Source organism: Typopeltis vanoorti, chromosome 12 (assembly GCF_054136105.1).
Source record: "Typopeltis vanoorti isolate ZY-2024b chromosome 12, IOZ_Tvanoo_1.0, whole genome shotgun sequence".
NCBI classification, from domain to species: Eukaryota; Metazoa; Arthropoda; class Arachnida; order Uropygi; family Thelyphonidae; genus Typopeltis; species Typopeltis vanoorti.
The window spans coordinates 21,949,753-21,977,720 of record NC_143560.1 but is presented as its reverse complement, the minus strand read 5'-3'; the positions used below and the strand labels follow the sequence as shown (position 1 = coordinate 21,977,720).

Genomic DNA, 27,968 nt, shown 5'->3' with positions numbered 1-27,968 from the left:
CATTGTTACTATAGTTGAAATCCCCCATAATAATTACTCTCTTTCCACTCATTTCATCAATTTGCCTATGCATACTATCTCCACTATCTATTCCATCACCTGGTCTATAGCAGCACCCAACTGTACATTTTGTTCAGTTAATCTCAATCTCACACCAAATAGCCTCAAATGAGCTCCTTTCACTATCCTGCAATACGACTTCTATTCTCCTTGGCTGCAGTTCATCAGCTATCATCAATAACACTCTTCCCCCATTTTATTCTCTCTGTCCCTCCGGAACACACGATACCCTACACATTCTATCCCACTAACTATATCATCTTTTGTCAGCCAAGTTTCACTAATGCCAATAACCTGTGGCCAGGAAGAGCCAACCAAGGCCAAAAATTCTTCCTCCTTGTTCCTAATAATTCTGGCATTAGTATACATGAAATAATGAGGTCCATTTTTTCCCACCCCTATCTTGATGCATTATACTAACTATCCCATTCTGATTTCCTGTCCTTCGTACTGGCTTGGGCACATCATAAACATTCTTACACTCAACTCCCTCACTGATGTCTGCTTATCCACTATCTCCCCTCCTTAATAGTTCTAGTTTTCCTGATTTTGCACATCCACTCTCACTTCACTTAGCAACACTTTTTCCAGTCTTTGCACACCAAATCCATTCAAATGTAAGCCATCCATCTTGTACAAATTCTTTCACCCATCAAACTCACTCCACACATCCACAAACTCCATGCCACACCGTCTACATAACCTGTGCATAAAGTCATTTGCGATTATGGCCCTCCTTCTGAACTCTTCTGTCATACTGCGGCAACAGATTCACTATTCTGTCACTCTTTTCTTTCGCTACCTCTAATAATTCCTTCACATCCTCTCTCATATCAAATTCATCTCCTTTCAAATCATTTGTTCCCGCTACGACTATCATTTCTTTCACCCTCAGCTTCTGCGCATTAATACTCTCACTTACATCCTTAATTTTCGCATCCGGTAAGTACGATTTAGTCAATTGCTCATCTGTCACACCTCTTACTAACGAGTCACTGTACAGCACACTTTCCTTCATTTCTGAAGCACTCCCAATCATACGCTTATTATTCCTTTCGTTCACTTGTTTATTTCCGTTTTCCAGGGCACTCGGGAAAGAGTTATGCAATCTCTCCAACTGGCACTTCGCCCTGTGTATTACTCTGCATAACTGTGCGATCTCACTCATTACAGCTAATTTCTCATTTTTTTCATCATTCAAACCATTTTCTCTCTATGTATAATTATTTCCACTCTCTCTTTCATCACCGCTCTCATTGCTATCTTGTACAACATCACAATTTACTGTCAAACCACTATTTTCTCTCACATTCTGGCTTTCCTCTACAACTATCTCACACCTGACCCACACTTCAATTCCTCACTTTCGGCACAGCCTCCCACCACTATTATTATCTATCCAAACTCCAGCCTCTTTCGGGAATGCATACATACCCAGGGCCGAGCCATGCGGTTGTGCAGATTGTGTGCCGCACAAGGGTACTTGAAGATAGGGGCACCATTTCACCAAGGGAAATAATTTAAAAAAATATATAAATTTTCTTATTCTTGAATTATATCGTTTGAAGTGAAACGTTATCAGTATTACCACAGATTTTATTTCACAGAGTAAGCATCGACTCAACGAAAATTTTATAAATATTCTCGATTGTTCATTATATTTTTAGTGGAAATTGTTATTTTAAGACAGACTGTGAATTCATTCTTATGCTGTGCTTTGCCCAGTACCGTCGACAGGATGCAGCATAGAGGCAGCCTGCCTCACGGCGCTGCTTAATAATGGCGCTTGTTCAGCCGTATTACGCAACAAGATATTTTACAAAAATACGGCATTTAGTTTACCAAATAAAAAAGGTGCCATTTCCCATTTACATTAAATATGTGCTTATTATATTTTATTAATAAAAAAAATTAGTCATACATACTAAAACTAAACATTTTAGAACCCACTTATTAGATACTTAAGGAAACGACCCATAAATTATCATACGATGTGAATTTCATAAACTTTTATAGTCTATATATAAATATATATATATTAAATTATATTATGCATGAATTCTCCTACTCAAATTGCGAGTCTCAAATGTGAAAATCGCCCCGAATTTCACATTTGAGTGATAACTTGCTCCCTGCAGTAAACAATACACCATCCCCAACAGCCATTATACTGCAGAAATATGAAAACCAATTAGTTTTATCATGTCATTGGATAAGGTTCACAGACATCATTTGCAGACTGTGTAATATATTTCTCAACAAATAGTGCAATTACAGACAACTGCGAATATAAACACTAACTAATGAATCACATCTTCCCTCCAACAGAAACTGCTATATACAGCAGGTGCAACATATGGTTTTGCTTGACACTACCCCGTCATGAATGTGTTAAAATTATGAAATGTATAGTGAATGCATTTCAGGTATTATGGAAATCGGTTTAAGAGAATTAGCATTTCAATTCATTTGTGAGCTTGTTTTGTTTGGGTAGCACGATCTTTTGTTAATAACGCACCAATCATATGCACTTCTTAATAGTGGCTTTTTCTCTATTATACTGGCCTACAATCATGCACATCTTTCACTTCTCATTAGTAATTTGTCAAGGATTGTTCATTATGTTTCTCAAGTCTTAAATTACTGGTAATTTTTGCTTGATATAATGGGAAAGAAGATGACTCTGTTTGGGTAGATAACCTTGATTGCATACAAGGAACCCGCTCTTGAGGACAGAAGACGTGATGGAGAATAGAAGCTTCTTGGTAAGTCATACCCATTTTCAGTTTTTTTTTTCTGAAAACTTCATCATCATCAAATTCCTGCTATGTACCCTCAAGGGGTGTATAGGATATGATAGTACTACATGAAAAAAAATTACATCATTACTAACTTCCTATCTACAATTTTCCTCCAAATCAGTCTGTTACTTGTCAAGACTCCAACATTATCAGATCTTATATTTCTATCGTCTAAGGCACTTTGTACTGTATCAATCCACCTATATTTTGGTCTTCCTCTGGGTCGTTTTGCTGCCAACCTGGCAGAGGACATTGTCAGCATCCAGGAATGCGTTAGCAGAGCTAATCTCAGGTGGTATGGTCACTTAAATAGAATGGGAGAGAAAAGATTAGCAAAACAAGTGTTAAGTTCTTTCCTAATATCCTCATTTTTAATATGATATTGCCATTGATGCCATCTGTTCACGTCTATAATCTTTCTCAGGACTCTCATATCTGTGGTCTCTAGTCTTTGGTCAAGTGTTTTACTTCTGACCCAGCTCTCAGATCCATAAGTTAAAACTGGTTTGAACACTGTCTTGTATACAGCTAATTTAGTGTTTCAACTAATTTCTCTCTTATTCCATATGAATTTATTCAATTGACTTCCCACCATACCAGCTTTGCTGATTTTGTTGTCTATTTCTATATTTAATTTACCATCTTCAGTAAAAATCGTGCCTAAGTAGCCAAAATGTTTTACTTGTTCCACAGGTTCTCCATTCACAACACAGTTGACATTTTCAATTATTCTGCCTATTTTCATTGTCTTTGACTTTTATTTATTATTTATTATTATTATTTTGATTTGATAAGGCTATTTTGAAAAGGTACTTGGTAATAATAAAAATTAAAGGAGTACACGAATATCTGAAGTTTCAGAAACATTGATCTATCCAAAAATATTTAGTCTGAAACGTAGGTGTACATTACGATGTTCATTTTCTTAAATTCCGCTTCGAATTTGGATAGACGAAATACCGTCTATCCAAATATGCACTTACATTTTTTTCGGAGTCATTTCAATTTTGAATGTGAAACATATTGAGTGTATTGTGTATTCTGTGTTTAAGTGACTTTGGACAGTTTGACTTTGATTTTAATTGTGTGCTTATTTTTAGATTTTTGATAGACGAATAAAATTTTAAAGATAATAGTTTATAAATTATAAACATTAACCAGCTGAGGGACCATAGCTAAAAATCCCATATATATGCGTGATAGACTATTGGCACATCAGGCTGACACGGCTCGAATTAAATTAATAAATATAGCTTATTTATGGGCTATTAAACCCTTTAGATGATCTTTGTTTACACATACTGCAATTGGCCCTTTCTTGATACTTTTTTGGTGTATTTTTGCATCATTTCATTTTGTGCGTTACAGTAATAGTGCTACGTGCAGTTGCCTTTTGTTTTATAAAATTTATTTATTGTTGTTTAGTAAATTTTTTGTGAATTTGGATTATTATTCACGTATAGTAAGTACATCTATTATATTTTTGCTAAGTTTGAAAATCAGTTAAATCGTTTCATTTTAGTAAATTATTTTATTTTGAAAACAAAAGATTTTTATGTTATGTTGAGTAGACGTCAAGAAAATAAATAATTTTCAATAAGAGATTTATTTATATATTTGTTCTTGTTCTGGTTGGAAGACATTGGGGTTGGTGTCCTTTTACTAATTTCTTTAATAAATAATTTTAATATTCTAGAAATTTCTTAATTATTAAACAATTACCAGAATGTAAAAAATATTAAATAAATATCACTGAGAAAACACTCAGTGGCTAATATCTCTGCATGTTAATTTTCAAAAAATACCTGAAATGTAAGCTTATTTATTATTCAAAACATCTGAAAAATCAAATTCTGTAATAAAAAAAAAATAATCAGTCTTGGGCCATTCACCTTAAAAATAATAGTCGGTTAAGGGGTTAAAAAATAAGTTTAAGGGAAAATTTCAGAAATTAATATTTATTTAGGTGGACAACTTTTAACGCTCTTTTTATTTTAAAGTCTAACCAAGTATGTTAACCCCTAGATGTCGGGGGGGAAAAAGCCAAAGAAGTTATCTGGTGCACAAAACAGGAAAAGATAATTGCAACGAGTACAACTGGAACATAAATTGGCTGGATCGCTGAATAAATTTTTAACTTCAGGACCACATAAAAAACGAAGAACAGAAAGTTCTCACGAAGTAAGTACTCCGTGTAGCTCTACTACAGATAAAGAGAGGATACAAGATAACTATGAAAAAACAAATGTTACATGCGAAAATGAAACTGGACTGTCTACAGCAGTTGCAGCAGAAGAAATATGGATTCCGATTCAGCGAAACACGAAACTTCAAATTTTAATGTTAATGATCCAGGTACTTGGCCGAATCATATAACTACCAAAGTTAGAGATTGTTTAGTTGAGCACTGCCCGCATTAAGTAGTTAATAAAGAATTTCCCAAAGATGAATCTGGCCGCAAGTTTTCCGATTCATACTATTATCGAACTTTAGCAAATGGAGAAAAACTTTTACAAAGTTAATTAGTTTATTCAGAATCGCGAAATTCGGTTTTCTGTTATTATTGCAAAATATTTGGTAGTCAAAATTTCCAACTTACTAACGAATATGGTTGTAATGATTGGCAACATTTGAGTCATATACTAAAAATACACGAGACAAGTTCTGTGCACATTAAAAACTGTTCAAAATGCAGCGAACTTAAAATATCATTAATTAAGAAATGCTTTATTGATTGCACACAACAAAGATTATACGAAACTGAGAAAAAATATTGGCAATCTGTTATAGAATGGTTAATCTACATAATACAATATGTATCAAGGCAGTGTATAGCTTTTAGAAGTTCTTCACAAAAACTTTTTGAAAATGATAAAGGGAATTTTTTAAAGTTAGTAGAAACTGTCGCTAAATTTGATTCGATAATGGCAGAACACTTGCATCGCATTGTTATGCTCTGAATGAAAGGAAAAGTCAAAACCTTTATTTATTCAGATTTAACACGGTTTATCAATTCCGCAGCCAGTATTAATATATCAAGAGAAAAATAACCAATTATAATTTATCAGTTACGTTAATATTTAAGAAAGTTTTACCTAATTATTTTCAATGTGATGTTAATGCATCATATTGAAAATAATTAAGTGTTTTGCGAAGTTTAAACTATGTATAATCTACGTAAGTGCTATTACAATGTTGAAGGCAAAGGACAATCTGATTATACAGCAATGGCCTGAAGTCATACACGTGCACCTAATAGAACGCGCACGCGGATCTCCTCCCCAGAACACGCTAGGGGAGAGATTGGCACTAGGTGTTGAAAGGAGTGACATGCGCCATGAGGAAAGGGAGAAATCAGGATGACGTAGGCAAAAAACATAGGGTGCAGGTTTTAAAAGGTACTGCGGCGCCAGCTTGAGGCTTTTTTCTCGTTCCCTGTACTGGGGTGGTCATCTGCGGAGAAGTCCATCGTGAGGTCATCGCAGCAAGCAGCAGTGTCCATGGGCAGTTCTAGGCTATGGAATGACCTGACATGGTAAAGTTCCAGATCAGGCCGGAGATCGAAGACCCATGCCCAGCCGATTGATGAGCGAGCGGGGAGCCAGAATTGTTTCCCCCATCAGTGATGTGTCATGTCTGAATTCAACTGATGTGTAGAAAAAGCTGGAAAGTAATCTGGAAATTGAAGGTGCTGTAGGGATGGGATACACATGAAGACCTAGTGCATCCCCAACTGCTGGTAATGTAGACTCTTATTTGTTATGTAAAATTGTGTAGGGGACAAACATTAGATATAGGTAAAATCTTCAACTCAGGACTGAGCCCTCATTTAAAGAACTTTAGGAGTTATGCTGATGAAACTTAGGAACTCTATACTTTAATTGGAATAATAGTGTGAAGATAATTGTGAATGTATGTGAATTATAGAAAGAATAGCCTTTAATGGTGTCATATATAGATGAGAGTTAGATCTTTGTTGGAATTAATGGTATGAAATTATGATCTAATATGTTAAAGGAGAGTTAGCAATCATAAGTGAAACTGCTCACTTCTCAATATTATCAAGATTAATTTTATGTCAATAAAAATTTCTTATAACATGTATTATGTCTATTCAGTGAATTAAATGTTAATTTCTTTTAAAATGAATATGAAGACTTGCCTGATTTCCATTTTACTGAACCATTCATAAAAGTTCGAACCAAGGCAGGAGGTAGGAATAACAAACATAAAATAGGGCGCTATGACTGTGAGATAAATCCTAACAGTGAGATTAATTGAGAATACTCTGCTAAGTGTTTAAGAATTACGAGACAGTGTGCTGATCTAGACTTTGGTTCCATGAATAAATATTCATCAAATACATTTTAGGGTGGCAGAGTATAAATATAAATTTTCCCTAAAATTAAAAAAAGAACCAGTACCAGAATTGAAACAAAGGAATTGGTGCCAATTAACGACATTTCCTTTGTCTTCATAGCCCACGTGCACATCTTGTAAAATTGCTCATCGGCCTAGATTGATAGTTAAGACATGACTCACTGATGTTAGATTAAGAAATTACTTAAGGGGGTAAGTCAGAACAGAGGATAAATATAAAGATATATATATGTGTGTGTGTGTGTGTGTATATATATATATATATATGTATGAATGAATACAAATATTAAAATAAAATTGGAACCCTAGTTTAACAGCATCCAAACATCACAAAAAAGGAACATTGCTCATTATTTAGGTGATAAAATACAAAATGAAATCATCCGTATAATTTCTGAAGCTATAAAACAAAAAATTTTAGAAATGGTTAAAGAAGCGAAATATTATTCATTAATTCTTGACACTACTCCGGATACACAGAACAATTATCTATTGTTATTAATTTGTTAATCAAAATAAAGATACAAATATAGCAGAAATTCATGAACATTTTTTGGGTTTTCAATCTGTAGAAGATACCACTGGGCAAGGACTAATTATAATTTATAAAAAATTATTTAAAATTATTGAATATTAATATTTCGGATTTACATGGCCAAGCTTATGATAACAGTTCAAAAATGTGAGGCAAACATAATGGACTGCAGAAAAAAATCCTTGAAATAAATTCAAGGGCTTTTTTATTCCGTGTGTTGCTCATTCATTAAATTTTGTAGTTAATGATGCAGCTAAGATATCTTGTGAAACTGTAAATTTTTTTGGATAATACAGGAATTATATAATTATTTTTCAATATCTTCAATTTCTATATTTTTAACATAGCGTTGGGCTATATTAAAAAAACATTCGTGTTTTAAATTTAAAAGCACTTTCTGCTACTAGGTGGGAAAGTAGAGTAGAAGCAATAAAGCCACTTAAAAATAATATCAAGGAAATTTACCAGGTTCTTTTTGATATTACAGAAGATGAAACTAACGATATCGATTCTAGAGTTCAGGCAGACAACTTAATTTCAAAGATTTATTCATTTAAATTTATTTGCTCTGTTCATGTTTGGTATGAAATCTTGAGTCTCATAAATGTTGCAAGCAAAATAATGCAGATTCCTATATTTGATATAGGAAAAATTACAGAAAATCTTGATTATGTTATACAAGAATTAAATACTCGCCGAACAGACCAATATTTTGAAAATATTATTAGAACTGCAAAAGAAGTAGCAAACGATCTTAATATTGATCCTATTTTTCCAGACATTTGCAGAAGAACAAAAACAAAAATGTTGGGTTACGAAGAATCAGATGAGACAATGCATGATCCTAAATTAAATTTTAAAATAAATTTTTTCTTCGCGATTTTAGACACGACAATAACTTCAGTCACAGAAAGATTCATACTCTTAAAACAACATAGCGTGGACTTTAAAGTTATAAGAGACAGCAAATTAAAAGATTGGAGTGATGAAGATTTAATGAAACATTGTAAAGATTGCACTTTAAACTGAGCGACAATCAAGATTCCGACAATTGCATTATTGATGGTATGACTTTATTCGAGTAATTAAAAACTTTGCAATGTTTTATTAAAAAAGAGTCAGCTCCTCAGGATGTTTTAAATTATATATACAAAAATAAATTAACCGACACATTTCCGAATACTGCGATTGTGATGCGTATTTATTTAACATTATCAATAGCATCAAGGGAAAGAAGTTTTCAAAACTTCTTTCCCTTGATATTGTTGACCGCAAATAAAAAATTATTTGCGGTCAACAATGTGTGGAGAGCATCTAAAGTAGGGGTGCACAGACTGCGGGCTGCATGCAGCCCTCCATTGATTTGCTGGTGGCCCACCTCACCATGTATTATTTTAACTTTAACAAGTTACACGATAGGTAATTTTTAAAAATGGTACATACGCAAAGCAAAGTAGCTGTGACGTCATGATTGCCTGTCTACTTACGATAATCGGTTAGTAATAATGTTAACGAATTTTATAATTTGTCATATGAGTATTTTGTTTTCGTAGGTGCGGTTACTACAATTAATTATCACCCATAGGAAACGGTAAAAAATAAATTCTACAATGGATAAAGCAGGGCCAAGTAGGAAACGCAAACTACAGGATGAAAAACGGCAGTTTCAGGATAGCTGGACCGAAAAATATGGTTTAGTGCAGTCAGTTAATAATATCATGTGCTTGATTTACAAAAGTGCTGTAGCCATACCAAAAGAATACAATATAAGGAGACACTATGAATGTCTGCATTCTACATTTTCAAATCTACCTGAAGAACTACGTAAACAAAAGATTTCATTTTTGAAACGAGAATTGACAGGTCAACAAGTGATGTTTACAACACCTATTCAAGATTTGGAAATCGCAACTGAAATAAGTTTTGAAATATCTCGCCTTATAACAAAAAGGTGCCGACCATTTACAGATGGAGATTTTGTTAAAGATTGCCTTGAGATAGCTGCTAAAAAAAATTTGTCCTGAATTAGCCAAAAATGTTGAGAAAATTCAGTTAAACAGGATGACTGTGCAAAGAAGAATTACTGCAATGTTGGAAAATGTAAAGGACCAATTAACATCTTATTCAAAGAAATTTGCCTATTTTTCATTTGCTATTGATGAATCAACTGACATTACTTCCACAGCCCAATTGCTAATATTTGCACATGGAATAATGCAAGAGTTTGAGGTAAGTGAGGAGCTGATTGGAATGAGTTCATTGTCAGATTAAACGAAAGGTAATGACATGTTCACTGGGCTTTTTGAACAGTGTTCCAAAATTGATTTAGATCTGACAGAATTATCAGGTATCACGACTGATGGAGCTCCTTCCATGATAGGAGCTAATTCTGGATTGGTAACATTATTGAAACAGCATTTGGGATGGCACAATGATGAGTTGATACAATTCCACTGTATAATCCATCAGAAGAGCTTGTGTCCTAAGAAACTTTGGATTTGAACATGTCATGAAAGTTGTGGTTTCAACGATTAATTTTATAAAATCCCGTGGCCTTAATCACCGACAATTTAAAAAGTCTTGAAGACATTGAAAGTGAACATGGTGACTTAATTTTTTACACAGAAGTGAGGTGGCTAAGTTGTTGACAAACATTGGAGCGGTTTCTAAATTTAATTGATGAAATTGAAATCTTCATGACTGAAAAAAACATAAACGTCCCTGACATAAAAAATCCAGATTGGTTATGTGACTTAACCTTTCTGGTTGACATTACTAATCATTTAAATACGTTAAATACTTGACTTCAGGGCAAAGATCAATTGGTTACTCAACTTTACGACCACATTTTGTCTTTTCAGTGCAAGTTAAATCTATTTCAAATCCAACTGAAGTCAGGGAATTACATCCATTTATCTAATTATAAGAAAGTTTCTGAAAAGTTCAATGTCAACTTCAAAACTGTGTATGTTGAAAAGATTGATAACTTGATATCAGCCTTCGAGGATCAGTTTTCTGATTTTAAAAAAGTGAAACCGTTGCTAGATTTATTTAGCAATCCTTTTGCCATTTTGCCCTAAAATGCACCCAAATCAGCACAGCTTGAACTCATCGACATTCAAAACGATGAGAGCCTGTGAAATAAATTTAACAAAGGCAATTCATTAAACTTCTATCGTTGTGTCGATAAAAACAATTATAAATGGTTGCTAGATAATGCATTAAAATATGCAGGCCTCTTTGGCTCAACATATATTTGTGAACAAACATTTTCAGTCATGAATATTAACAAATCGAAAAATAGGAACTGCTTGACTGATGAAAATTTAGAATCAATTTTGCAGTTGGCTACTACAAAACTCGAACCAAATATCAAAACAATTGTCAAATCAATGCAATGTCACACATCAAATTAAATTCACTTACTTTTTATTACCTTTTTTGTAACAATTATGATAGGTATAAATAAAAGAAACAATATATGGTAGATAACTTCCAAGTTTTTTTTGGTAGCCCTCCCAAGTAACAGTGGAACTATGTGGCCCTCGGCCTTAACAAGTTTGTGCATCCCTGATCTAAAGGATTTATCAATTATATCAATTAAAAATAATATGGATTCATTAGACATTAAAGATATTATTAAAAATTTTGTGGCGGCTAAAGCAAGATGGATAAATATGTAAAATAAATCTACATTTATATTAATTCTTATATAGTTAAAAGCATATATCCAAATTATCTTTATGTGATATTTCTTTTTATATTAAAATAAATGTAATTTTATTTATATATATATATATATATATATATATATATATATATATATATATATATATATATATATATATATTCTCTTGTATTTATATATATATTCTCTTCTATTTATATATATATTCTCTTCTATTTATATATTAAGGAATAAACATTTTTGAAAATTTTTATTACTAAAAATTCCTTATTAATGAATTTCAGTGATTACAATGTTCTACTACTTTTAAATAAAATTTATTTTTATGTATGTGTATAAACTGTTTTGTACTTTTAAAAAAATAAAACTTTTCATGAAAACTTATTTTATGGGGGTGCTGAAAAAAATTTGCACAAGGGTGCCTCCTACCCTCGTTGCGGCCCTGTACATACCACACATCTCACACTGGACAAATTCCCTTACATTAAAGTTCTTGAACAAAGATGGCGAAGTCTTGGTCGCCATTGTTTTTTGTCGCATTGGCACCATGTGCTATCAATCGTATCTTTAAACTACTAGTTTAATTAAAGCGGAAATCACACCAAAAAATCACAGACACACCAAGCTACCAAAAACAAACAGTACCACTTCAAGATTAAATCAATATTGCCAATTTATTCTCAAAATAATACTTATCTTTGCAGGAGCTCTCTGCAAACATTACACACACTGTGTAGCCCTCTAGCAGACCGAATATTATATTAGTTTCTGTTAAGCAGTAAATGTTTCTAAGGAGCACTTCATCTCATTCTTCTCTAGAACATTCTTAGTCATTCTTGCTGCCTTTTGAGGTTCTTGATATTCTTCCCTGTTCTTAATTCAAAGTGAATTAATATTGTCTCTTTTTATTAGTCCAGCTTTCACATTCATACATGACCACTGGAAAGACTATTACTTTAACAGTTGGAATTTTAGTCTTACTAGCATCTGTTTTAGAATTTGTCAGTTTGGTATAGCTTCCTCCTCATAGCTGTTCTTTTCACACTATCCACTTTTTTTATTTATTCTGGATTCCAACAAATCAATGTTCAGCCACAGAATCAATCCTTCCAGATCTCTCTTTCTCTCTCCCTCATTTCTGCCATAAGGGTTGTGCCATCTCCATATCTTATGTCTATTAGCACACTTTTATCCCCCAAAGGGAGTAGGAAAGGCCATTTAGCCCAAACTATTTTTGGAAAGGGAAGTCAAATCCCCCCCCCCCCACACACACACCCAAACCAGTCACAGATAACTGGCCAATACTATAAATTTTAATGGCATGGGAAGAGAGTACAGCAGACAAATGTTGCAGTGTTATGGTCTAACACTGTTAGTTATTGTCTGAAATAGTGAATTCTACAGTCAATTTTTGTGAGTTTGTAGGAGAAAAAAAACCATACTAGCCCATACCAGAGATTGAATAACTTGGAAACCTGTCAAAGAAAGGCTTAGAAAATGTTCCCCTAGTCATCAACTAGAAATGAACTTAGAATGTTCTCTCTTTGGGCAACCTAGCATTATGGATGCAGACATTGTTTCCATAGGGCTATGCAGGTCTCATATCTCAAATTATTATTTTTTATTTAGTTTACCTCCAGTGTTAATTGCTGCAGGGTATTTATCTACTTCAGCCATTTTCATAATAAATTTCCCATACAAGTTAAAAAGATAGTGCAACAGTATACTTCTCTGTTCTAACAATGTTTATCTAAATTTTTTATTATTATTATTATTTATTTTTTATAGTAAAGCTTCTTGACTGTCATACTAGAGAGCTGTAGATCAGCTCTCTAGTTGAGATCGTAGATGTTGAGGTTTTTCCATTACTGTCATGACATTCCTCAGTCTGTTATACTCAGTACATCAGTGCATTAATTTTTTTATAATCATTTATAATTAATACGGCTTGAAATTCTGTTGTTCCTTCCATAATCCACCTTATGCTTGCTGTCTGGTTTCTAGTTCTCTACCTCCTGAAATCTACCTGTTCATCCAACATTTCTATATCCATATGTGATTCCAGTCTTTTTTTTTTTTTTCAATTATTATTAATCTTTTTTTCTTTCATGTGAAATTATCACATTCATATCACGCATACATAAGTTCTCATGTTATACTTGTCCATAGGACAACACATGGCAAGTGGTGTGCTCTTACTATAGAAACTCTAGGCTATATAGATGGAAAAAAGTATTGTTTTTAGGATATAAGTAATCATGATGCAAGATAATTTCTAAGTACCCCTTTTCTGTGACGACAAAGAAATAAGCAGCATTTTTGTTTGCTTACATGTGTACACTTCAATGAAACTGATTGCGTATAGTGAGTTATGTTTTACCTTCAATACTATTAAACAAGCAAACAGATGATTTTTAAGCACTAAATACAGTACAGTGCAATTTCTTAACAACTTATGTCAAAGTAACTGATAAGGCAAAATTATTGTGAGAATTTCTGGTAATCTCACTCTATTCTTCTCTTCTTTTACCTGAAGAACGAAATTTTCAGTTTCATTGTTTATTTCAAGAAATCTCTTTATTTTTTGGAAATTGCCTGAGGTTAAAAAAAAAAAAAAGATGGAATAAAATATTATAAAGCTTCATGCAAAGTCTAAGACATTTTTCATACAGAAATATGGGAAGTATAAAATAAAAAATAAAAACAAAAACATAAATGGATGGAACACATTCAAAGAATGAAAACAGAAATATTACCAAAACAAGCCTTAAAGTACAAGTCATTAGGAAAAAGAAAACAGGACGTCCTCTTAAACAATTCAATGATGACTTCTAAGGCCGGAACAGGCCATGCTAGGCCTAAATCCTTGATATGCATGATGATGATTACTCGATTTACAATTTTCTTTTGTAAATAAAATCAAAAAGTATTCCATTATTTTATAAAAGTAACAATGATTGGTGTTCAGTGAATCATCATCAGATGTCTGATTTGTCAAGGCATTGACATATTTAGCTTACAAGTGGCTCGCTTCAAGAACTCCAGCTTCATACTCTACTTACACCAAAGCACACAACATATGCAAATGAGTCATCAGCAGATCCAAATCTGATTTCATAAAGGTTATCAGCAGTAAACTTGCCTGCTGTCCAAATGGAAGCTGTGCCTTTAAAGAGATCCAGAGGAAGACCCTGATCTAGATGTTTTGATTGATGTAGACAGAAGTGCTGTAGAAGACAAAAATATAAGTTATGACAATATTGGAGTGCTAACAAGTGACACTTATCAGGAGAAAAATTGTTAATGGTAGATAAGTAATGTAAACTTAATCATGTAGTACTGTCATAGTATCTTATGACAGTGCTACATGTGGTTTAAAGGCAATTGATTGTTTCAAAAGTTGGAATTAAATGTAAAGAGACTTAGTGGTTGTCATCAGCCTTTCCAATTTCAACAGGAACTTTGTCATATTTGGTCCCAATAGCAACCTACTTGTCCAGATTGTCAGACTTCAAGGGTTTCTCTCTCAGCTGCACTAAGTTCTTTAATCATTAACATTATGCTTTGTCTTTCAGTCTGCAACTGCATGTAGGAAACAGAAAAATGTGTAAAACATTTAAGATATTATGCTGTCTGTTGCCAGTTTCTAATTACATTACAACCAGTTCTACCATTGACTTTTTAGGTTTGAGACCAAGATCTAATCGCTAAAATGTTTAACCTTTTAAAATCACTGGCAATGTTAAAACTGCTATAGGCGTCATGGTATAGCTATAAACTTAAAACATACTACCACTCTTTAAGGATCTCTGTTAAAGGATCTGTTTTCACAAAAATAAGTATTATACCATCAGCACCCAAGGTTTGGTCAAGTTTTACTAGCATGGTAAATACATTGCAATAAATATTAGTTGTTTAAGTTTTAAAAGAGGTAAACCGTGAGTAGACATAACTATACATAATAAATAACGGAAAAACTCACGTAGAAATATTATTTAATAGTATAATTTTCGCCTGTGTGTCACAGGCATCTTCAGTACAATTAGGCACAAAAATTAAACATTAACTGACAATTCCAAAAAGCGCCACCTAAGTAGCTGGTGTAAGATAACTAAAAAGGTCAATAACTTTCCTAAAAAAAAAAAAAAAAAAAAAAAAAAAAAAATTAATACAATAAAAAGTTAGGAAAGATTAGCTGATTTGTAAAGTACTATCTCCCATAAAGGGGATAGACGTAAGCCGTCGGATCTGTTTAAGTTAGGAGAATGAAGTAGAATTTCACATGCTTCTTTATAAAGGTTCCATGAGAAACTGACTTTTGTGAAGAACTCTTGTCTTTCTCCAATGAACTCTGTGTCTAGTGAAGATGGCATGTTCTGCAAGTCCAGACTTTTCAGGTTTAAAGTATTCAATATAAGATTGGTGTTCTTCTAGCCGAATGGAGGCAGATCTTCCCGTTTGTCCGAAATAACATAATCCACAAGAGCACGGAATCTGGTAGACACCTGGATGATTAAGATGTGGAAGCTTGTCCTTTGGAGAAGCGAGAAAGGTGGAGATTTTTCTAAACGGTCGAAAGGCAACAAAAATATTCAGTGGTTTAAAATTTTTGCTATACGTTCACTGATGCCTTGTATATAAGGGATGGTAATGCGCGTTATTTTCTCTGTGTTTGAAGAGGGAGACATATTAAATCTACTCAAAGTTATTTTAATGAAGCAATTCTTATAGCCATTAGATAGAAAGGAAGAAGTTATATATCGTATTTCTTTCTGTAAAAGATCGTCTGTAGAACAAAAGGAGTGGGCCCGATGAACCAGTGTTTTAATAGTTCCTGCCTTTTGACTGGGATGGTGATGAGATTCCGCATGGATATAATGGCCTGTATGAGTCTTCTTTCTATAAACTGAGAAATGTAGGTTACCATCTGGTTGGCGAAGAATTAGAAGATCTAAAAAGGCTAACTGCTTATTTGATTCTACTTCTAGGGTAAACTTGATCCTAGGATGAAATGCGTTTAACTTATTGAGAAATTGTTGAAGTTCATCAGAAGAGCCATTCCATACAGCAAAAATGTCATCGACATATCTGAACCAATGAGTAGGTCCGGGAGAAATATTGTCAAAGATACGTTGTTCAAAATGTTCCATAAAGAAATTGGAGATAGCAGGAGAGAGAGGATTACCCATTGCTGTTCCTTCAATTTGTTGATACAACTTATTTTTAAAAGAAAAATAACCAGAATTTATTACAAAATCAAATAAGTTTACAATGTCTGAAGGAAATTCCTGTTGTAGTAATTCAATACTTTCCGAAAGAGGCACATTTGTAAATAAAGAAACAACATCTAAACTGATCATGATATCAGAAACGTCCAAATGAAGATCTGAAATTTTATTTTTAAAATCCAAAGTATAATTTATATAAGTATCAGTTCTTCTAGTTGAAGAGGAGAGTAAATTAGATAAAAATTTTGAGATTTTGTAAGTTGGGCAACCTATACAATCTACGACTGGTCTTAACGGAATGCCTGGTTTATGAACTTTTGGAAGACCATACAATCTAGGTGGACGACCGAAGAAGGTTTTAAGTTTTTTCTTTTGATCTTCATTCCATGTAGATACATTATCTATAAGAGAATTAAGTCTCTTCAATTGACTCCGGGTAGGATTTACTTCGCGACTATTCAACTTATAGGCCTCTTACATTGGATCCCAGAAACTGAGGTTTATTATCTCAAAAAAAAAAAAAAAAAAAAAAAAACATCTTCTTTGTGTTGAGTATTACTTTTATACTGACAGCAGTATCCAGTTACAGATTACTTTGTCATGTTAAAAGCTGAGTTTTATGTTTTAACATTAATATAGTTTAATTATCATGCATTTTTCTTCACCAGCAGATATAATATATTGGTCTTATATCCTTAATTACTTCAGCTGCTAATACTAATTTTCATGTGTAAGTCACCTATAGATGTTTTAAAATTTTAGTTTTATGATATAGCATTAGTATAGGTTCTTCATGGTCATAGCATCCAATGATGCAGTCTTACTAAAAAGAACAGGTTATTTTGTTTTTCCTTCCTCCCTCCATTTTTTTCATAAAATTTAACTTGACTTCATTCAGGTTTCATTGGACTTTTAGAGTGTGTTAATTTCGGTAGTGTTTTTCATTTAGGTGGCATTTATTATGCATACAGAATAAAATTTTATTGAGCACCTCCTTAGAATAAACTCAGTATGACAGGCACTTTTGTTTTTTGTATTATCTAAGCGTTATTACTTAAATCTGTGATTTATTTTAAAGAATGTTTAAGTGCACTGATATTATGTTTTATAATTTTAGTTTTGTTTCTCTATGATCACTATATTCTTATTGTTTTGCTAGGCCGTAATAGAAAAAATAGTCATGTCAAAAGAAGTTTCAAGATATTTTGCACTGTTTGAAATTGTAGAATATGGATTTGGTAAGTTAACTGGTTTTTACATTTTCTGTATATTTTGAGTGATATTCCCAATATTAATATATTGGAAACGTGTTTCTGTGAATAGGCAGTATAAATTTTGACTTGGAAATAAATTATCATCTTTTAACAGTTATGCTCAAGTGAACTATCCCCCCCCCCCAAGGGCAGATGTGTTGTCAAATCCCTTCTACCTGATGGCATGCTGCTTTAATGAATAAAAAAAGAAAATTTAAAATGTTGTTGGACATAGGATGGTTATACACTTGAAATGAAATATGCACATTCTTGCACCATATCTGGAGTAATTCCTTTAAAAATTGATTGAGATAAGGGTGTCTCTGTGGCTCAGTTGGTTTTGACAAATCCCTTTGGTTGGAAAGATGTGGGTTTTTAATCCTGTCTATAATGTGAGTAATGTTTATTAGGGCTTTTTCGGTGAGTTTTGCCAGTCTCATACAGTGGTGGGGGTTTTTTTCCTACTCGGGTTTTTCATCCTTCAAAACAGGCAAACCAGTCACATGAACACACATACACACAATCTACAGACAGGTTACTAACTGTGAGATGGAAGAGATTAGAGCCTCACCATCTTATCTTTCTACCATGCATTGTGGATATCACGTAGAGATCCATAATAGTCAAGCTCCTGGATGGAGATGACATTTGACAGGAATTGAGATAAGTATAGATAGAATAGAGATAAAAAATACTAAAGAGAAATGCAGTCAAGAGTATTTGTATCAATACTTGAGATAGAAAAAACTATCAAAAACATGAAAATCCATTTAAAATTCATCAAAATCCATAAAGTTTAAAACAAATTCCATAACACAGCAGGTCCTCTACACATTATTAATCATGGCATGAACATATGTTGTTGGGAAGGATATACATGTTTATTTGACCGGATTTGTCAATTTCAAAGAAATAGCCAGCCTTCACTAAATCTGTATCTGAATTTCCTAAGCTGTATACTTCTTAGGAACATTTTGGATTGATACAGATGCTTTTTTTACTGTCACAAACTACTTAAATTTAAAAAAAAGCAAAAAAACAAAAAGGATTCAGCTTGGCAATAAAAATTATTATAAGCGAGGATAGGAAATGTCTATCATTATTTTATACTAAATAGGAAAAAAATTGTTAAAAATACCAAGCAATTTTAAACCTGTTTTACTCCATTTCCCAAGTAAGCAAACAGACAAATAAGTTAAGTTTGCGCCTGCAAGTGATGCAAGTCTATGTAGGATCAGCTAGACTTGCATCACTTGCAGGCGCAAACTTAACTTATTTGTCTGTTTGCTTACTTGGGAAATGGAATTTTAAACCTGGAGTAAAACCAGGTTTAAAATTGCTTGGTATTTTTAACATTTATTCTACCCAAGGTAAAATACCTTCTACATAGGAAAAAAATTGTTTGCATTCCAAACTTTATAAAGTTTCACAGATATTTACTGAAATAAAGAGCTAAAGGCTTCAGTTTGCTGATGCAAAATTTATAAAAATTTAAGTGGATATTAAATCCAGCATTGTTTCAAAGCTGAATACAGAAACTATAAGAGTTTCGTATAAAATTTGCCGGCGTTTACGAGTTGCTGTAGCCGGACCTAATAGGTGATGATGACCGCTATCAACCTCCTGTATATTCGCCTTCTATTGGTCCAATTTGATAAGGTTTCACTGGTCTGACAGCTTTTTCAAACTTATTGGTTCATCCTCAGAGACCAGGCAGAAACCTTAAAGAGAACAAAAACTCTCTTGCAATACTAAGGAACTTGAAACGTTGGAGAGGTGTATTTTCCATAAGTGAACTCTCAGTTAGTGTGTGAAGTATTTAAAATAAAGAGCCAATCAAAAAATCTTATCAGAATGGACCAATAGGAGGCAAATATACAGATGCTTGATAGCTGTCATCTATTAGATCCAGCTAGGACAACTCGTAAATGGCAGTGAATGTATTCCTGTAAGCTCTCTGGTCAAATTTCATACGAAACTTTTATAGTTTCTGTATTCAGCATTTGAAATAATGCTGGATTTAATATCCACATTTTTATAAGTTTCACAGATAATTAAATGCTTATGAAAATACAGATCTTCAGCATGGATGAGGTGAGCCTACATATTTGCTCTTCTTAGTCCTTTGATATACTTATTTTTTAAGTAGTGCAACATGAAGGTGACTATGGAGAAATGTTTATATTTCATAAATGATCATTTGCTTTGGAAATTAATTAAATGCAACAATTTTGCCTACTTGATATAAAATAATGGCTATATATTATTTTTATTTATTATTATTATTTTAATAACAAACTACTGAGAAGCCTTGCCTGAAATACATAAAGCATCAGTATTATTCTAAATAAATGAACTGTACCATGCTATTTCTTTGATTCCTATAAGTCCACTATATTGAAAGTTAATGATATCAGGATTTTCATGGTTTGAAAGCTTGTACAAGGTAAGATTCTTATCGTGTTTCAATAGCTGAGAGAGAGTGTTGGACTGTTCTGATATGAAGCTTTTCATTTGAAGTCAAGTATCTGAAGCTCAATGACAATTTTCTTATCTGAGCAGTCCACTTTTATTTCTTGAACTTATAGTCAGTATGTTTTTTAAGAAATATTCATCTTGCTATATGCTAAATATATTCCTTACTGTAAGTTAATCTTCCTTTTCACACATGCCAAGGTTTGCGATGAGGTAGTGGCATTTGCAGGGAAGTTAGAGGTTCTAAACCCATTGGTATAAAGTGATTATGTTTTATGAAACACCAAAGAAGACTTTTTCACATTAGCCAGGTGCCATTTGAATATGCTACTAGTTTCAATTAAAAAATAAAATAAAATAAATCACTCATATGACTTGACTCCTTATTTTTTGTACTTAGTGCTCTAGGATTAAAAAAAAAAATTCGATGTCTAGAGTAAAATCCTTAGCTCACCCACGGTATGAATGTACTGTAGGTTACAAATAAACTTTTTTTGTGGATGTAGGAACCACATAAAAAAAAAAAAAAAACACTTGAGAGATGACCCAGTGTGTCAGACTTCTGATGTACTTGAATTTTTATGGAAGTGTCACTTCTTGTAGTTCTTTGGATAGCATAAATTTGTCACTCACATCAAGATAGTTCTCATGAAAATATTTCCAATGTTTTCAATTAAAAATTCATCTATGAACTATTTTAAACTATACTGTTTTGTAGGTAAATAATTATATAATCTTTCTAATCTCATTATCATCATCAAATTTTCTTGACATGTATCCTTTTTTTTTAGTGTTACATGGTGATCAGCATTCATTTTAGAAATTATGAACTTTACAACCATGTTATAAATAACTATTTTAATTTCCTGCCATTTCGACCTTCATATTAAGGTCATCATCTGGAGTATACACAAACATACAAGGACAAGCTGAGTTACATTTCACACAGTATGCTAAAGAGACAATGATTTGATCAGAGGTTATTCTACTGGCATGACCTCTAGTGAAAAATATATTAAAAAAAATTAAATAAAAAATACAAATAAAATTAATTAATTAGAAACTATCAAAGCTATATTCTATTTAAGATAACATCAGAGAAACAGTCTTTCATATAGATAGTTTTCTTAAGTACCAATGATATCCTAATTTAACATGATGATTGGTATATTAGATTTAAGATTCTGGATTATCTACAGTCCTGTTTATAGTTAACTCTTAGGGAGAAAGGTTCTGTGGTAGAATATGTGCCTTCCATATGCTTGGGATTTTTAGACCATTATTGTTAAGAGTAGTGGTTGATACGAATCTCACAGGCTTCCTTAAATTTACGTTCATACTAAGGAACCAAAACGAAGGTTTTGGTGTGATGTAAACAACTAGTGCTTTTCCAGTCAGTGCTATATAAAGTGTTCAGGGCATGATCAGAAAGACCAGCTTCACCATAGTTATTATATTTAATGTGTCGTTTATGTTCCTTTTGTCTGATAGGAATTGTGCATCCTGTTTTCCTGACGTTCAACTTTAACATGAAGGTTGAAATGTTGGAAAATTAAAATAGTTATTTATAACACAGTTGTAAAGTCCATAATTTCTAAAATGAATTCCTGACATGTACCCTCAAGGGGTGTACAGGATATGATAATACTGCATGAAAAACTTTCATCACCACTAACTTCCTATCTACAATTTTCCTCCAAATATCTGCTGGCTGTAAAGATTCCAACATTATCAGATCTTATATTTTTGTCTTCCAAAGAACTTTTTACTGTATCAATCCACCTATATCTTGGTCTACCTCTGGGTCTTTTTCCTGCCAAACTGGCAGAGAACACTTGTTTTGCTAACCTTTCCCCTCCCATTCTGTTTAAATGACCATACCACCTGAGATTATCTCTGCTAACACATTCCAGGATGCTAACAATGCCAACAATTTCTTTCTTAATATCCTCATTTTTAATATGCTATTGCCATTGATTCCATCTGTACATGCACCTAATCTTTCTCAGGACTCATATCTGTGGTCTCTAGTCTTTGGTCAAGTGTTTTATTTCTAACCCAGCTCTCAGATCCATAAGTTAAAATTGGCTTGAACACTGCAGTATACAGCTAATTTAGTGTTTTGACTAATTTCTCTATTATTCCATATAAATTTATTCAATTGACTTCCCACCATACCATCTTTGTTGATTCTGTTGTTTATATCCATATCAATTTACCATCTTCACAAAAAATCGTGCCTAAGTAGCTGAAATGTTTTACTTGTTCTATAGGTTCTCCATTCTCAATGCAGTTGATATTTTCATTGTCTTTGTCTTGTTATTGCTGTCCTTCATACCATATCTATTACAATAGTTATTCAATTTATTTAGGGAATCTTGCAGACTTGTACTGGATTTATTTTAGAAGTATAACATCATCCATATAAAGTAAAGAGCTGAGATAAACATCTCCAATTTTGATATTAGGTTTAATATCACTTTTCTTCATAATGGGATACATATAGATAATGAATAACAGAGAGAGGTTTAATGGAATATTATCAGCATTGGAAAAGGATTAAAACTAATTTTAATGCTTCCAATATTTCCTTTCAGTCACTGTGACATCTTCAGGGATTACAATAACTTTTGTAATAACACACTCAAATACAATATAATACTGAGTGAAACATGTGGATGACTCTTAAAGTCCTATCTAGGTGGTGCGCCCTCTATGTGTGTTTGTAGGTGACCTAGGATGTAACGTGGAATCTCTAATAATTAATGTTTCTCAGATTTTGAGAAGTTTTATGCAACCATATTTATTTAAATTCTGTTGATTTCTGAGTGCTGCCACAGATTCTAAAAACAGTCTTTCTTTTTTTTGAATTTACTATGATGGAGCATGGTGGTTTTTCTCCAGCAGGTTCTGTAGGTTCTATCCAAAACATGGTCTGCAAAGCCAAATTGACTGTAGTCATGATTGTAGATGTATGATTTGTGCTCTTCTAAATGGATGGTTGCTGATCTGCTGTCTGACAAGTAAGCCAGCTTCTAGGAACAGGATACTGTATATACTCCAGTCACTGAGAGAGGAGGGAGCTGATCTTTGGTGAAATGGATAAGGGTAGTAAGTTTACAGTGGGGCTTAAACGGGATGTGGAGGTTGTACTTTTTTAAATACCTCGCTATTTTTTCTGATGTGCCATGGATGTAGGGTATGGTGATGTCATTTCTGAACTCCTTCTGAAGAGATGGCCAGGGAATGGGGAAGGAACTGATTATTTTTTTAATTCTGTAATCGCTGTAGCCATTGGAAAGGAAGGTGTTGTGTATGTGATTGAAATTCCATTGAAAGGGCGGATCCACTGGAACAAAGCTTGTGGATTCTATTGGTTAGAATTTTAATAATACCATATTGTTCAGAGAGGGGTGGTGGTGGTGGGAGAGTTTATGAATGTATCTGCCTGTGTGAGTAGGTTTTTACCTACTCACACAGGCAGATATACATTAACATACACACATTAAAACACACTATATACAAGTGTTTTAATGAATATTTTAATATTCATTCAAAATTCGTGAATATTCATTTAATGAATATGAATATTCATTAAATGAATATTTAATGAATACAAAATGAATGATTCATTCATTTCATTTGGTGATTCAACGGCCGTGAGTCCCTTTTATGGGGAGGTATGGCACCACCTCAGTCCCTCCTATTTTTATCTGGGTTCGGGACTGGCATAACTGACAATTCAGAACTATAGCTGGAGGGATTGTCTTAAGTATTCCTGACTGTATCCATGTGTGTTCGTGGGGCCTGTTTGCCTTACGGGATGAAAAACCCCAGATAAACTGGGGGGGAAAACCCTATTGTTCCATGCCCAAGACCGGCTAACTTGGCTATGGCTGAGGTAGATCCTTAAGCTCCTGACGTCGTCGACGAGAATCGAACCTAGGACACTCCTTTTACAGGCATGGTTGCAAAGCGCATAGCCACTAGGCTAACTGCGTGGACTTGAGGATGATAGAAACTGTAGATAGATAACATCTGAAGTATTCAATGAGCACTTCGAGATATTAAGTGACACATTCTCATTGCCTAAAAAGTTCATTGTTAATTAATTGCAAAAACAAGAGGTATATTAGAATGATCATTTCATTCCAAAAAATTTACCAAAATTTTTTTAAGGTAAATTTATGTAACATTGGAACCTGCCATTCCAAAAATGGTAAGCTCCATTGTTATATCATATACCAATAATGTACTGTAAGTATATGCATCTTCTTTCCCAAGACATTCCTACAGTTATAATTACTGGCTTTGGTCTTTTTGTTATGCATTCAGGTAATTTTATTTGTTGGAAGAACAAATCTACAAATAAATGGCAAGAGCAATATGTAGTTTGCTGTATCCCAAGTGAATTATTATTTGGAAAACCTAGATGGCCAACTGTCTTCAGCTATATAACCTTCAGCTGTAGTTATGAATACATTACATTAGTAGCATAGTTGCATTTAGCCCCATTCTGAATCAGAACTAAATTTCCTTTCAAGAAATGAATAATCTTCATCTGTGAATAAAGTTTATCTTGGAAAAGCATAATCATTTTTACTTCCTTAGATCATCTTAACTAAAGAAACTGATAGTGTATCCTGGCATTAACAGTATACTAAAAGGCAACTGCAACAAGCAGATACTTGTTAAAAAAAAAAAAAAAAAAAAAAAAAAAAAAAAAAGCACTTCAGCAGTCAAATGAAGTAGCATTGTGCAAACATTAAGTGTAGCCTGTACCATAGAGACTTTATGCACTAAAATTAAGTTAGAAAATTATCCAAAGACTTCTAGAAAACTATATACCATATTCTTCCACTGTCATCTTCTTCTTCTTCTGTAGCTTCTCCCACTTAAGTGGGATCACTGTTTGTAATGAGTCTCCTCCACACCTTCCTGTCTTGGGCTGTCACCACATCCAAGTTCTTCATCTTCAAGTCCTCTTCCACCAGCTCCCTCCATCTCTTCTTTGGCCGCCCACGCTTCCGCCTTCCTTGCACATCCATCTGCATGACCCTTCTTCCCACATATTCGTCCTCCCTCCTCATCACATGACCAAACCATCTCAACCTTGCCTCCTGTATTTTCGCTCCTAAGTTCGTAACTTTCACTGTTCCCCTGACATAATCATTTCTCAGACGATCCTTTCTGATCACACCACACATCCACCTAAGCATTCTCATCTCTGCTACTTCCATCCTGCTGATGTTATTTTTCCTCAGGGCCACAGTTTCTATAGCATATGTCATAGCTGGCCTCACTACTGTCCTATAAATTTTGCCTTTCAGATTGATCAGACCCTCTTATCGCATAACACTCCAGCCATCTCCCTCCAGTTCCTCCAACCCGCTTGTATCTTGCATCCCACTTCCTTCTCAACTCCTCCATCTTCTTCCACTGTTGAACCTAAGTATCTAAAGTCTCTCACCTTCCAGCTCCAGATCTGTGTCCTGGCTGCCACCGCCCACTGCGCAACACATATACTGTCTTACTTCTGCTCAGTCTCATACCTCTCTCTTCCAGTACTTTTCTCCATCTTTCCAGTTTAGTTCTTGCTTCTTCTCTTGAATCTACACACAGCAAGATGTCATCTGCATACAACATTGTCCAAGGCGCATCTTCTCTCACCTCCTCTGTTACCACCTCCATCACAATATTAAACAGAAACGGACTTAATGCTGACCCTTGATGCAAGCCAACTGTTACTTGAAAACTTTCTGTCTGTCCCAAACAGGTCCGAACACTTGTCTTCACATTTCTGTACATTTCCCGCACCAACCTGACATATTTCTCCGGCACCTTCTTCTCCCTCAGACACCTCCAGACTTCTTGCCTTGGCACTCTATCATATGCTTTCTCCAGATCAATAAATACCAGATGTAGCTCCCTTTGTTTCTCTCGATATTTTTCTATCATCTGTCATAACCCAAATATAGCATCTGTTGTTGATCTACCAGGCATGAAGCCAAATTGTTCCTTTGCAATCTCCACCTCCTCCCTCAATCTACCATCAAGAACCCTTTCTAGGATCTTCATTGTGTGGGACATCAACTTTATTCCTCTGTAAATTTTTACAGTCGTGTGCATCCCCTTTACCCTTGTAGATGGGAACAAGAGTACTCTCCCTCCATTCCTCGGGTATATTTTCCTGTTGGCAAACTTTCATGAACAGGTCCCACAGCAGGTCAATTCCCTCTTCCCCCAGTGCCTTCCATGCCTCCACTGGAATTCTGTCAGGGCCCACCGATTTTCCATTCCTCATCCTCTTCATGGCCTCCGTCACTTCCATTCTACTGATGTTCTGTACCATCCCCTCAGAAGGCTGCCCATCTCCTCTGTGAGTCCTTGCATTTTCCTCATTCAAAAGTCCCTCAAAGTATATTTTCCATCTGTTTCTTATATCCACATCCCTCCATAATACTCTTCCTTCAGCATCTTTGATCTGCCTCACATGTAAGATGTCCTTTGCTGCTTTATTTCTACATTTTGCTAGTTGGTAAATTTTTCTCTGTCCTTCCTTTGTTTCTAATTGATCATACAGATCTTGATATGCCATGGCCTTCGCCTGTGCCACAACTCTCTTGGCTTCTTGCTTTCTCTCTTTGTACACCTCTCTGTCCTCTTCCACTCTTGACTCTTCCCACTTCTGCTTTGCCTTCCTCTTAGCTGTCACTGCCACTTGTACATCATTATTCCACCACCAACCCTCCTGCTCTCTAATCTTTCCAGATGTCTCACCAAGCACCTCGATTGCACAGCTCAGGATTACTTTTGAATTATGTTTCCACCAATCTTGTACACATTCCAGTCCATCCGAAATCCTCTCTAACACCCTCTCCCTAAAACGATTCCTCACACTCTCCTCTTTTAAGCGAAACCACTTAATTGTCTTCATCCCATGACATCCAGAAGTTCTTATCTTCGATCTTATTTTAAAGTCTGCACACAGCAGTCGGTGTTGTTGTGCTACTTGATCTGTTGGAATTACTTTACAATTTGTCACAACCTTAAGATGTTTTCTTCTAGTCAAAATGTAGTCAATTTGTGAGCTTGTTGTTACCACTCTTAAATGTTATCAAATGTTCTTCCCTCTTGTAAAAAAACGAGTTCACAATTGCCAGATGAAACGCTACTGCAAAGTCCACAACCCTCTCTCCTTCCTGGTTCATCATTCCCACTCCGTGGCCACCATGCACCCTTTCACAGTCTCTATTCTGTCTTCCTATGTGCCCGTTCAAGTCTCCTCCGACAATCACCATCTCATTTTCTTCTAATTCCCTCATTTCTTCATCTAACACGTTCCAGAACTCATCTTTTTCCTCTGCTGTACAACCAACTTGCAGGGCATATACACATAATACGACCACCCGCTCTTCTCCAAGACCCAATTTCCTTCGCATGATCCTGTCTCGTTCCTTCTACCCACGTCCGGTACTTCACCCTTCATTCTGCCACACACCACAATTCCTACACCATTTCTTCCCTCGTTATTCGCTCCAGAGTAGA

General features: G+C 34.2%; 1 protein-coding gene across 3 annotated transcripts in view; it reads left to right on the top strand.

Moving 5' to 3' along the window:
* The window catches only part of Snx27 (sorting nexin 27), a 279,474-nt gene that overhangs the window by 131,031 nt on the left and 120,475 nt on the right, over positions 1–27,968 (top strand). For all 3 annotated transcript variants that reach the window (XR_016549182.1, XR_016549181.1, XM_090402014.1), the window contains exon 7: positions 17,852–17,930. Coding sequence is in view for 1 of the 3 variants with exons in the window: in XM_090402014.1 (XP_090258140.1) it covers positions 17,852–17,930 (79 nt within the window). In the remaining 2 variants the exon portion in view is untranslated. The remainder of the gene's footprint in view (positions 1–17,851; positions 17,931–27,968) is intronic.